The sequence below is a fragment of the Lampris incognitus genome, chromosome 2, assembly GCF_029633865.1.
Source record: "Lampris incognitus isolate fLamInc1 chromosome 2, fLamInc1.hap2, whole genome shotgun sequence".
Taxonomy (NCBI): domain Eukaryota; kingdom Metazoa; phylum Chordata; class Actinopteri; order Lampriformes; family Lampridae; genus Lampris; species Lampris incognitus.
Window position 1 is genome coordinate 131,486,072 of NC_079212.1, and position 12,302 is coordinate 131,498,373.

Below are 12,302 nucleotides of genomic sequence, written 5' to 3' on the forward strand. Positions count from 1 at the left end.
GGCGTTGCCAAATGGAGTGATAGCCTTCCTTATTCAGAATCCCTTTTACCCTGTACAAATCTCCCACCTTACCAGCACCAAAGCAACCCCAGACCATCACATTACCTCCACCATGCTTAACAGATGGCGTCAGGCATTCTTCCAGCATCTTTTCATTTGTTCTGCGTCTCACAAACGTTCTTCTTTGTGATCCAAACACCTCAAACTTGGATTCATCCGTCCACAACACTTTTTTCCAGTCTTCCTCTGTCCAATGTCTGTGTTCTTTTGCCCATCTTAATCTTTTTCTTTTATTGGTCAGTCTCAGATATGGCTTTTTCTTTGCCACTCTGCCCTGAAGCCCAGAATCCCGCAGCCGCCTCTTCACTGTAGATGTTGACACTGGTGTTTTGCAGGTACTATTTAATGAAGATGCCAGTTGGGGACCTGTGAGGCGTCTGTTTCTCAAACTAGAGACTCTAATGTACTTATCTTCTTGCTCAGTTGTGCAACGCGGCCTCCCACTTCTTTTTCTACTCTGGTTAGAGCCTGTTTGTGCTGTCCTCTGAAGGGAGTAGTACACACCGGTGTAGGAAATCTTCAATTTCTTAGCAATTTCTCGCATGGAATAGCCTTCATTTCTAAGAACAAGAATAGACTGTCGAGTTTCAGATGAAAGTTCTCTTTTTCTGGCCATTTTGAGCGTTTAATTGACCCCACAAATGTGATGCTCCAGAAACTCAATCTGCTCAAAGGAAGGTCAGTTTTGTAGCTTCTGTAACGAGCTAAACTGTTTTCGGATGTGTGAACATGATTGCACAAGGGTTTTCTAATCATCAATTAGCCTTCTGAGCCAATGAGCAAACACATTGTACCATTAGAACACTGGAGTGATAGTTGCTTGAAATGGGCCTCTATACACCTATGTAGATATTGCACCAAAAACCAGACATTTGCAGCTAGAATAGTCATTTACCACATTAGCAATGTATAGAGTGTATTTCTTTAAAGTTAAGACTAGTTTAAAGTTATCTTCATTGAAAAGTACAGTGCTTTTCCTTCAAAAATATGGACATTTCAATGTGATCCCAAACTTTTGAACGGTAGTGTATGTATACATACATACACGTGTACGTGTTTGTCAAATCTATGTAAATATTTACATATAGTCGCTCAACTAATTCAACCATCGAAATAGAAATATGTGCGCTTCCGGTGGGCGCGTGTCCCGCTCCTCCGGACTCCTACTCTAGTGGTCGCTGTGTTCACAGAGCAGGTCGTCTTGAGGGGTTAAATAGGACTTCCTTGGCTGTCAACATCAGACCATTTGGATTTTTGACCTCACAGATGGAAAGTGAGACGAGCGGTCAGGATTAGTATACCCTGTTAAAACACCAAGCCTGTTTTTTTACACAACTGGTCATCGCCGGACATACACACACACACGTACACGCCGTGCCGTATCGGATCGTACTAATGCAGTTGTTTTGATATATTCGTCGCGATTTTGAGGCCGTCCGCTTATCATACCTGCTCCAGCCCAGGTGGGACGATGGGAACCACCAAGACCTACATCAGCATCGGCTATGCGTCGTTCGGTATGCTCATGGGCTTCTCCGCCTTGGTGGTGTGGAACTTCGCCTTCAAACAGCCGTGGACTGCTGCGATGGGAGGACTGTCAGGTAAACGGTGCCGTGTATAACAAACGTAATGCATCAGAATCGGAGTCATGCGGACGCGTTGGACGCCTTCAGTTTACCACCATTAACGCCGGACACGCCAGGACTCGTGCGTGTGTGTGTGTTTTGCGGGTGAAGGCGATAATAACGGTAATCATCTCGCTGCCTCCCGTTTGGCTACTGACAGCGGGTGTTCAGCTGAAAAGGACATTTATTTAGGAGATCTAACCTTCCCCTTGCTGCAGTGTAGAACTGGTTCCCTCGTCCCAAGGCCAGGTTCGCCACAGCTGGGCTCCTCTAAACACCTTTCATAATAAAAGTGTTAAAAGTTATTACCACGGGCGTGTCTCGTTGCGCTCGCGCGTAAAGGGGAAAGTTTCCCCTTAACTAATAACTGGACTTATTTTAGCTGCCCATGATAGTACATACTGTTTAGATATTCTGAGCTAGTTGTGTCGTTTTTATTTATTTGTTTGTTTGTTTTGCAGTTATGTAATGTTGGTGAAGCGGTTGATGCGTGGATGTGAACTTTGAGCCATCGTTTAGGTCAGCAAGTCCATATCTGTTCAAACTGTGTGCTCTGCATGATCTGTCTAGATAGTTGGAATGGGTACTGAATGTGTTCGTGGAGATAAGGCTGACGAAGTTGTCCCGAACTCTTTCAAGAGTGCCTCAAAAACACTTCATTAAGTATTATTTTAAAGCATTATTTAAGCACGACCCAGCACACAGTGGGCTTCGTCTGTTTAACCTGGCCCCTTGACAGTGTCGGGAGGAAATGGTAGTGCAGATGGCCATACAAAGTTGCACAGGGTGCAGGGACCCACGCAACATAGTGGGACCAAGCAGGTCTTGTGATGTTTAATCATAAGTTAAAAAAAAGATGACATCAGCAGATTAAACAGCAGATTTTTTTTTACCAAAAACAATTACTCATGATTAAATTTGATGTGTCAAGGGGAAGAAAATTTAGCAAGGTCATCACACGTAACTTTGGAAAATGATTTAATGCAATCATGTAGACCAAAGACCTGAAACAAAAAAAAAATGAAAAAAGATGTAATCAGATGTTATTAAGAAGTACTGACTGGGCCCCTTCATTTTGGTCCCTGAAAACTTGACAGAAACTGAAAAGTTAGTTTAAGAATTAATGGTTTAAACTGTTTTTGACATGGAACGTGTCCATTGCAGTAAAAGGGGAACACAAGCAAGTTTGTCAAATTCTATATCAGCACTTGACAGTACTGCAGTGTCAGGATGTCACAGTCGTAAACACACACACACACACACATGCGCGCACACACACACACACATCATACTATTAGCTTGTGACCATCTAAACCTAGATCAATGTTTTGGGTTTTTTTCTTGACAGGTTCATATTAGCTCCAAGCCTTTTGTCTAAAAAGTGATTCATATCCAGAAAAAATTGTAGGCCTACATCTCAGCGTATATCCTACCCAGAATCCCTTGTGTTTATCACTTCTCCCAGGTGTGCTGGCGCTCTGGACCCTCATCACCCACATCATGTATCTGCAGGACTACTGGAGGACCTGGCTAAAGGGTCTCAAATTCTTCCTCTTAATTGGGTTCTTCTTCTCTCTGCTGTCTGTGATAGCTTTTATCACCTTCCTTTCCATTGCCATCACCAGCAAAGAGTGTAAGTAGCATTGATGCACCTGTTTTGTCTTATCCAACATGGTGTTTTTTTAATGTTTTTTTTTCTCCCTTCGCTGCATACTTAATATCACATTTGTTGGTCCCAGTTAGAATGATTACATTCTGACGCTTGGTGGCGTCAGACTGGCAAGTATAACCAGCTGCTCACATGAAAAATGATCTGACGGTTTCAGTGGTAATTAAGTTTCTTGATGGAGAATTTGCATCAGCTGGGCCGAGAGAGATAAATGTAATGTGATAAAGCAGGGCCTGTTTAACATATTCTCGTTGTTAATTATTTCCCATTGTGAGTCAGTCAAGTTGAAGGGCATGTTCAAAATATTTTACCTCCCAATGACAAATTTGCCCTGCAAATAGTCAACAATATTGAAAATAATCACAACAAGCAAAATATGAGAACTTGTAAGATGCAGTGAAGTAGAGGAATGCAAAGATCGGGAAACCGAGAGACCAGTTGCTGTAGTTGAGTGGAGTGTTGGTTACATGGAATAAGTCAGAATTATGAATATGTCGCTTTTAACACTAGAATGACCAAGCTGGTCATTTTGGACTTTCAAAGTTTAATGACTTTGTGTGTGTGTGTGGGGGGGGAAAGAAAAGATACAGACCTGCCGCTCCCTGAATGGTCCTAAAATTGCATATATTTGCATTAAACTGAGTTTTAGATCAATTGCACAAAAAAAAGATATGATAAGATCGACCTAAAACGTCTACGACCGGTCAAAATTACCGCATGTAATTTGTGCATGATTGTGCACGCCATGTCACTATTTATGATGTGTTTTGGTCACATCATTTCCTTCGTGAAGTTCATTGCTCTGTCCTAGAAACACACTAGCGGTCTCCACTGCAGAGAAATGGTCTAAACTTGATTTTTGATTATTGCCAACATGCCTGGGTACAGACGCCGTTTCAGACACACCATGACTACCACCGACGCATTGTAGTATTTACAGGCGTTGGACAGTGGCAATTTTAAATTGTTTGAAAAATAGTATTAAAGTTGTTGAAATGTTAATTTTGGTGTCAGTCATACAACAGACATACTAACATGTGTAATGCATTAATATCTCAATTGGATATTTATCTTGACAGAATATAGAGTTTAAAAACCGTGGCCCACGTTCGTTCTAGTAGTTTTTAAGTTGCGGCCGTTGTTTGGGACTGTTTCAATAGTCATTTTCAGTTCTTTTTTTTTACTTTTCACATTTTATAGGCCTTGTTACGTTTGTTAGATTAGCAATATGTGTTTTCCGTTTAGTTTTTCAGGTAATATTCTCACTTTATAAATTTTGCTATGAAGTTCGACCATATCTTTCTGAAGTTTAAATTGTATAAAAATAGTATTATATTTGTTAAAATGTTAATTTTGGTTTCAGTCATTTCCTAACAGACATACTAACATATGCAATGCATTAATATCTCAATTGGGTATTTATCTTGACAGAATATAGAGTTTAAAAACCGGCCGTCATTTTGACCACCCATGGTCGTTTTAGGTAGGAGTGAAATCCCGGTCGTTCTGATTTAAAGCTGCTGTTGCCCGACCCTACAAACTGAATGACACAGCTCAAACGGACCCGTCTGAGGTTGCAACACCGTTGGAGCAGGACCTGTCTTGCACAGACAAATGAGTGAGGTCTCCTCAGTGCTGAGTTTTGATGGCAGAATCTGTCTGTCCTCCCCTCTCCCAGCCCTGACTGACCCCCACAGCCTGTTCCTCTCCAGCGTGTGGAGCTTCATGAGCCTGAAGTGGTCCTGCCTGCTGGCCCTGTCCTCCCACCGCTACCGCAAAGAGTTTGCTGACATCAGTATCCTCAGTGACTTCTAACGTCTCTCAGAATATATACCACTGTGACACAAGGCATCGGTCGGCGGCAGACTCACCTTGCAGGTTTCCTAATCTGGGGATGTAAATGTAAATGGTAGGAGGGATAATGGCAGTCTCAATCTCGTGGATATGAGTGGGAAAAGGGCAATAAACAATTATAAGGGGGTGGGAAGTTGAAAATGCTTTGTGTCTTCGATTAGTATCCTGTTCCCTTGTACCCCCCACACACACACCTGTTGTCTTTTTAACATGTGTTTTGCAGGATTTTTCCGTGGCTTGTCAGTGCAATTTATGATTCCAGCCATGTTTTTATGACCTTTTATGGAGTTTATTCTCTTATAAGTGTAACTCTTTGTGGTACGTGTTCTTCCGACGCTGTGTGTAGTCGGTGATCCCATGTAAAAGAAAACTGAACATTCATTACACTATCCAAGGCTGAGGAATAGCAAAGTTAGAAACGAACTCTTCAGTGGTTCGTTTTTTTTGGTTCATGCTCTGACCAGAAGAGGGCGTCACACCATCATCGATAGCAAGAATAAGCACCATGTCCCACTTGCTTTGAAAGGAGTGTGTCTTTGATTGTATTATTGAATAAGCCTTATAAGTACATTTGATTAGCCCATGTGCTATATCTCGCAAATTATTATGAAGGAACAAGAGCCTTTGGCGTCACACGTTGTGTGTGTCTGTTGGTACAATTTGTGCACGTCACAAAGGACTCTAGGTGATGACAAATCCACTGCAATGACTTGACTGTTTGGATAAAGATTTCAAGACACTACTTTCACAGAATCCTCAATATTAAGTGTATCAGGGCCACAGGGAGGAAAGTCACGCAAGTTTCTGTCTGTTTCTGTGACTGCTTTTCTTTTTTTTTATAGGCAGCTTCAAATGAAACCCACATGCTGCTGTTGGACATTTTTTTGTCTTGCATTGGGCATACAGATAAGGGATGATTATTGTAGCTGCCTTTTTTTTTTTTTTTTTTTTTTAGCAAGTCAACAATAGAGACTGGGCCCTGTTTCACTGTAAAGATGCTCGTTGCGGCCTCAACTCATAACAGCACCCCCCACCGCCCCGCAGTGATGTCCATCTTTAAGTTGTCATGGCCTTTTTAGTATTTTGCTCTGATCGAAATCTTTAATGACGACTATGTTGTTTCCTAAGGAGTTTTTTTTTTAACGTTTGTTTTCTTTCTTTCAAGTGTTGATCCCTGTGCACTACCACATCTACCATGTTGTATAATGAAATATGAGATTATTTGTATCTACAGCGCTTGGGTGAATATAGGAATGAATGTTTGTATAGGTATGCGTGTCCGGGAGCTGCGTTAATAAAGTATCTTTTATGACAGCTCTGTGCGTTGGTTTTCCTCTCAAATTTTCTGAGGACAGGATGTGAACGCAGGAGGAAAATGTTTGTTTGATGAAAAAAAAACCCTCTCAAACCGGCATTTTTCACTGCTAACACTTGTTTGAAATCCTCTTTAGAGCACAAAAAGATGACGCTAATGTAGAAATCACAAGATTTCAGGAGGTTGTTTCCATACTAAAGCTTGTGACCTTATTGCATGAGAGGCAACTCTCATTGGAGTAGATTGTTTTCAGAAGGTGCTATTTGTCGTTCTTCATCCGCTGAGCCTGGGTCAGGTGGGTTAGTTTTGGGTATAATAGTTTGATTTGCACTGCAGGGGGGGGGGTCGATAGTTGCAACAGAAAACACCCCGTTGCATTACAGTAATAACAGTATAGGCATTAACCTAAATTTTGAAGTGGGGCAATTATTCAATCTGTGGAAATCCTTTATTTTGGCTTGCGGAGATTGGGGGGCGGGGGGGCTGCAAAGCTTTTCAGTATATGATATTGTTAAGGCAGATAGGACTTTGGACTTGATGTGAAAAATATGTGACTAGATTATGTTGGCTCATATCGATGTTGCATGAAAATGTACCCTGTCACTCAGAAACATAATGCAACAGTCTTCAAGCTATTCATTCATTTTCATGTAAAAATATCACTGCTAAAAACTATGGAAAGTTAAGTTGGAAATAATCCAGTATTTCATTATCATCATTGACTATCATTAACTTTGATGCTTACTCATCATTTTTGCCTTTCAGCGTCCTTTTTGTTTTAGAGACTTTTTTTTGTTTTGTTTTTTTGCCGGTACTTAAATCTTAATTGCATTACAAAGGCCTGCTTGCAAGTCCTAAGAGTCTCATTGCATCAAGGTAATTGCAATGTTGTGGTTAAGTCACCATAGTAACATTTTTAATCCCGCCGTTATAAACTCCAGCATTAAGAAACTGAAAAACAATGCGGGTTACTTTCCACTGAGCAAGCTGGAAGCTTTGGAACCAAATGCGCCCTATTAAGTTTATACACCAGGCCATAAAACGTGTGTGTGTGTTTTTGTGTGGTAGGTAAAGAGGGGGAAGGGTCTCGTTTTGTTCAATTATGGGACTCCTTTCTACCCAAATCAAGGAAGGAAGTCGTCTAAGGCCTGACTGGCAGTTTGGCAGACGGGGTTGAGACTAGGAAGGATGGAGGGAGTAATAAAATATCAAAATATGCTACTGTGTATTAAGGTACCAGAGTGCCATTAGAAAAAAAATAATATATATACATATATCAGTTGATGTAATACCTGTAATAATCGTCTTATAACCGTACTCCAGTGAAAATTATTTTGCTGCCCATTTTAAGAGTGCCGTTTCTTTTCCTTTTTTTTTCTTTGGGAAAAGAAAAACATCCAAATATTAGACTCTTGCTCGAGAGAGGACTTTCAACACATTACCAGTCCATGACCCTCAAAACCAACTGTTGGGCGTCCACCTGCCCTAACACAAGCCTGTTTTTGTACCACTTGCAACATCAAAATGAACGGTTGGATCTGATTGTACTGTTCGGCCTGTGAGGTTGTAGTGTACTACACATGGCCGGGTATTGTGTTTCGGTCCAGGAGAGGTTTAAATCTGTTCACTGGACGTTCGTTTTCTGTTTGAAGATGTTTTGCCAACCATCCGGAGGGGCTTCGTCCAGATGAATGATGAAACCTCTTCAAACTGAACGTCCACTGAGTGGATCTAAACTTCTTCTGCACTACCTGGCTGACTGATATGAATCCGCATAGACAGCATGTTTGTCATTAGTTAAAAAGAAATGTGAACAATAACACGTAGGTTAGATATTGTTTAGCGCTTCAAAAAGAAGGTGAACATTAAAAGATCTTTGCTCTTTTGGATGTAGGTACAGGTTAAGGGTTACTTACGTCTAAGTGGATGAAGGAACAACTGGAGAATATGAACATCAGAATTACCGATGCAAAAATACAATAGTTGATCTATTAAAAGATGAGGTACAAAAAAAAAACCCTGAATGAACAGCTAACATCTTGAATTAGTAGAGAACCAGATGGCCTCTTTGACATTAAGAAGGCGCTTTGGCATTTTGAGAAGGCAGTTTCGGAATGATTTCCGAGGAACTTCCGCAAAGCACAGTACAAAGCCCACAGATATTTAGGCAATATCCATAGCAATTTACTGTTTTATTTACAAACTGAAACATATGTTCCTGCAACCCCTCACCCATTTCTTCTCATTACTACCCTGATTTACTGTATACTGCAGCAGCATCTCTCACCCTACTCATGTCTCTCCTTGCACTCTCTCTCTCTCTCTCTCTCTCTCTCTCTCTCTCTCTCTCTCTCTCTCTCTCTCTCTCTCTCTCTGCTATCATCTACTTCATCTCTCATTCCCAAATCAAACGCAGGCTTTGCCAGACCTTCCTGTTAACACCCTGGGTTGGTAGTAGGTCGACGCTGGTCCTTCCTGTATACAGCACACTATTTACGGTGCCCACACTCCTTTTTTTTCTTTTTTTCCCCCCTTTTTTTACATTTTTTTTACATTTTCTGCATCTCCCTCTGCCTCTGGGACCTCAGCAACCCAGCATCTGAAACATTTTAGGGAGACACATATTTGCCGTTTTAGAGCACAAAGGGATATGCCATGGCAGCGGCTGTTTGAAGTGGCTTCACAGGGGGAACCAGAACCAGAGCAAGGGATTAGAGAAACCATAAAGAAACGTTAGCTCAATGTAACTTTGCTAAAGTCATCTAATCTAATGGAAGAAAGGATTGATTCAATGTGAAGGCCTACCCCCTTTGAAGCTGGCTGCAGACTTCTGTTGATGTTTCTAATGCAATAGCCCTGTTGTAGGAAAACAACATTCCTCTACCTTGCAGACAGCGCTCCACTACACATTTACATTGTAATGAATGCGTGATAGTGTCTAATCTGAGAGATTTCACTGGTTTTGTATAAGATTTTGCAGCACTGCAGGGACCTCAGGATTATGTACGCCTCTTGACAGCTAGTAATTCCAAGTGTGAAATTGCATGACTGCTATTTCACTTACAGTTACCATCCTTGAGGTTTACATGCAAACAAAGTCCTTTTTGATGGGTTTTTTTTAATCTCAGTGTATGATAGCTTATTCATGGATTTCCAAACCTAAACGCATTTATAGTTGGGTGAGGGTGAGGGAGAAGCAGAGTTGTGGTGGCTGGCAAGTCGATGTAAAAGAACAAGCTCATTAAAGACCTTTACCAACAGATACTAGTACACCAATAGCTAACTTATGTTTTTTTTTTGTTGCTTGTTTGGCGACAGAGAAGGTACTGACATAACGGTGCTTTTGATTTCAAATGGGATCGCTGGGAGTGCTCCAGCATAACTCTAATGACTAGTAACACCATATCGTAACCAAAAACGATGATCCTCATGATTGTAGCTTTAATAACTGGCTCCCGATCTAAGGAAATATTGTCACAAATACTTGAGCAAATAGGTTTGTGGCTTGAAACCTGAGATCTGTAACATGTGGGTTTTTTTTTTATTGAGGGCCAAGTAGGTGTAACCTAGACATTCAATCATTTTATTAGAAATGTGTTGAAAAAAGCTGAAAACTTACCTAGGATGCTTTATTGCTGGCTCCAGTCACTGAGTTTGTTTGGGCTTGTTTTCTCAGATTGACAGTTGGTAACAGATGAGAATGTAAGACAGATATATGATAAGTGGGCACTTTGCTAAAACAGGACTTGATCAACGTTAACTACAGAACTTCCTTCAATCCATATCCTCTAATGGTATTTCTGTTTCGGACGGCCCTTCCGGCCTCTGTATATATTTTGAATTAATTTGCATACAGATACCTGGTGCATATTTTTCAGTAAGCAACGTTTGACTTGCATTTGATGAGCTAATGCTTGGAGTTTTGGTACCCTGATGAGGTATTTGCAGCCCTGGTGGCTACATGGTCAGTACAAATGCTGACGCACTGTGCGCAATAATGGCCTTTCCAGAGAGAATGAGTCTTGCACAATTGCAGTGCTTAGTCAGCTGTGTAACAAGAAGCACCATGTGATTATATGCTATATACAGCCATGCTGGACCCAAGTTTGTTGCACTGAAGTACATGACAGGTTTTGGAGAACTGAGAGGAGTTTGGTTTTTGAAATTAGAACAGGGAAAAATCTGCACACGGTTTCATTGGAGATAGTCCAGAAACGGCTCAAAATAGAGTGCACATTTCTTCGTCCTCATTAAAAAGCACCAACCCTTTACAGAGGTTAAGTGTTTCCCTGGTCCTCTAATATCATTTTCATACACACACACACACACACACACACACACACACACACACACACACACACACACACACACACACAAACTATCTAATAGGCCGGTCCAGAAGTATGGATGTAACACAGCATACAAACATTCTCGAGCGTATGTACACAGAAAATCTGGCCTCCGATCGTAAAACCCGTGACGTGTTTAGTCCCACCTTCATCTATACATCCTTCTTTTTCTTTTGCGCTATAAAGCATCTCGTAAGAGAAGACTATTTGAAAAAGTACTCAAACGAACTACACTTGATTTGGATGACTTCTTGTGGACACCATGCAGCGCTTCCTCTTTGGAAAAGAGTCATGCGAACCTCGGGCCTGGGATTTGGGATTACCTAACCTACGGCTTAGTTTACCGCCTCACCTAGCTTAGGCCAGCATGCCATATTACCTGGTTTAGCTGTGAACTTCACTGGAACTGTTTGTAATGTGCCATGGATGGACCTCAGGACTTAAACACTGTAATCAGAGCCAGTGCAGGATATTGGCTAAATTACACATGAAAGCAGGGACATTTGAGGGAAGCTTGAACACTAAATATTATGATAAATTACAGCCTAATATAGGACGATAAGTCACTGCCAAACAAGAATAACATAGGTTTGCACGCAGTCGAGGGGGGAAAGTTAGATTGTGTTTTTATATTTCGCCTCTGCTGTATCTACCTCACAGTGCCGTTTTTCACTGCCCGGTTTAAAGAATATATCAAAAATCGCTCGAGTGTGTTTCGTGTGCATGTGTTTGCACGCTTCTGTTGTGAAGTATCCCTTGCCAATACTATTTAATAAATGTTTTCTTCCCCCGCGTTCTACCTCTCTATCACTCAGATTTGTCACAAGACAACCAATGCTTAATCCCATCAACCATAGAGGTGGATTACATTCAAAGATACTCAAAACCTCCCTATCTGCATTTAAATTGCCTTCCACTCATTTGTCAGCCTCCTCTTTTTTCCCCCTATCAGATTGGGAGGGCGAGGGGGGGGGGGTTCAGACCTGTCCGTCACCCAGTGCCTCTCATACGTCTTATTAGTTTGTCGATGTCTTTCCTTCCTAATTCCTGCAGCTCCCCACCTCCCCAACTCTTCAGACTCATACACCTTCACCCAGCCTTCCCCTCCCCCTATCCAGAGCCTTCTAAGTGGATACCCCACAGGAAGTGCTGCTCCAGGGGGGAAATGGGTCCCAGATGTCTACTTTTGTCCCAGTGGGCTCCTCGGGAGGGATGGAGCCATGGAAGGATGGGTAAACTAGGGTGGGGGTGGGGGTGAAGGGGTGGGGGGGGGTGTTGAAGGGCCAGTGTGCTGTAAAAGCACACATCATCAATAGCCGCCAAAAAGATGAGGAACTCCCAGCATTCAGGTGAACAAAAATACAGTGATTAGTTCCTTTTGTAAAGCCAGTTAAGGCTGCCCATCAGGCCACTGAAGACATCGGTCACAC

General features: G+C 41.7%; 1 protein-coding gene across 1 annotated transcript; it reads left to right on the forward strand.

The window, feature by feature from the left end:
- Positions 1–1,333: 1,333 nt before the first annotated feature.
- LOC130107526 (heme transporter hrg1-A-like) lies at positions 1,334–6,522 on the forward strand. Its single transcript, XM_056274175.1, has 3 exons — positions 1,334–1,661; positions 3,151–3,318; positions 5,033–6,522. The coding sequence occupies exons 1-3, from the start codon at positions 1,532–1,534 to the stop codon at positions 5,167–5,169; spliced, it is 435 nt and encodes a 144-aa protein (XP_056130150.1). The 5' UTR covers positions 1,334–1,531; the 3' UTR covers positions 5,170–6,522.
- Positions 6,523–12,302: the final 5,780 nt, after the last annotated feature.

What these genes read in the sequence shown, in the direction of transcription:
- LOC130107526 (XM_056274175.1), top strand. Translation starts at nt 1,532, where the DNA reads ATGGGAACCACCAAGACCTACATCAGCATCGGCTATGCGTCGTTCGGT. An exon ending in TGCGATGGGAGGACTGTCAG is followed by an intron (nt 1,662 to 3,150) that starts GTAAACGGTGCC and finishes CACTTCTCCCAG; the next exon opens with GTGTGCTGGCGCTCTGGACC. An exon ending in TGCCATCACCAGCAAAGAGT is followed by an intron (nt 3,319 to 5,032) that starts GTAAGTAGCATT and finishes CCCCTCTCCCAG; the next exon opens with CCCTGACTGACCCCCACAGC.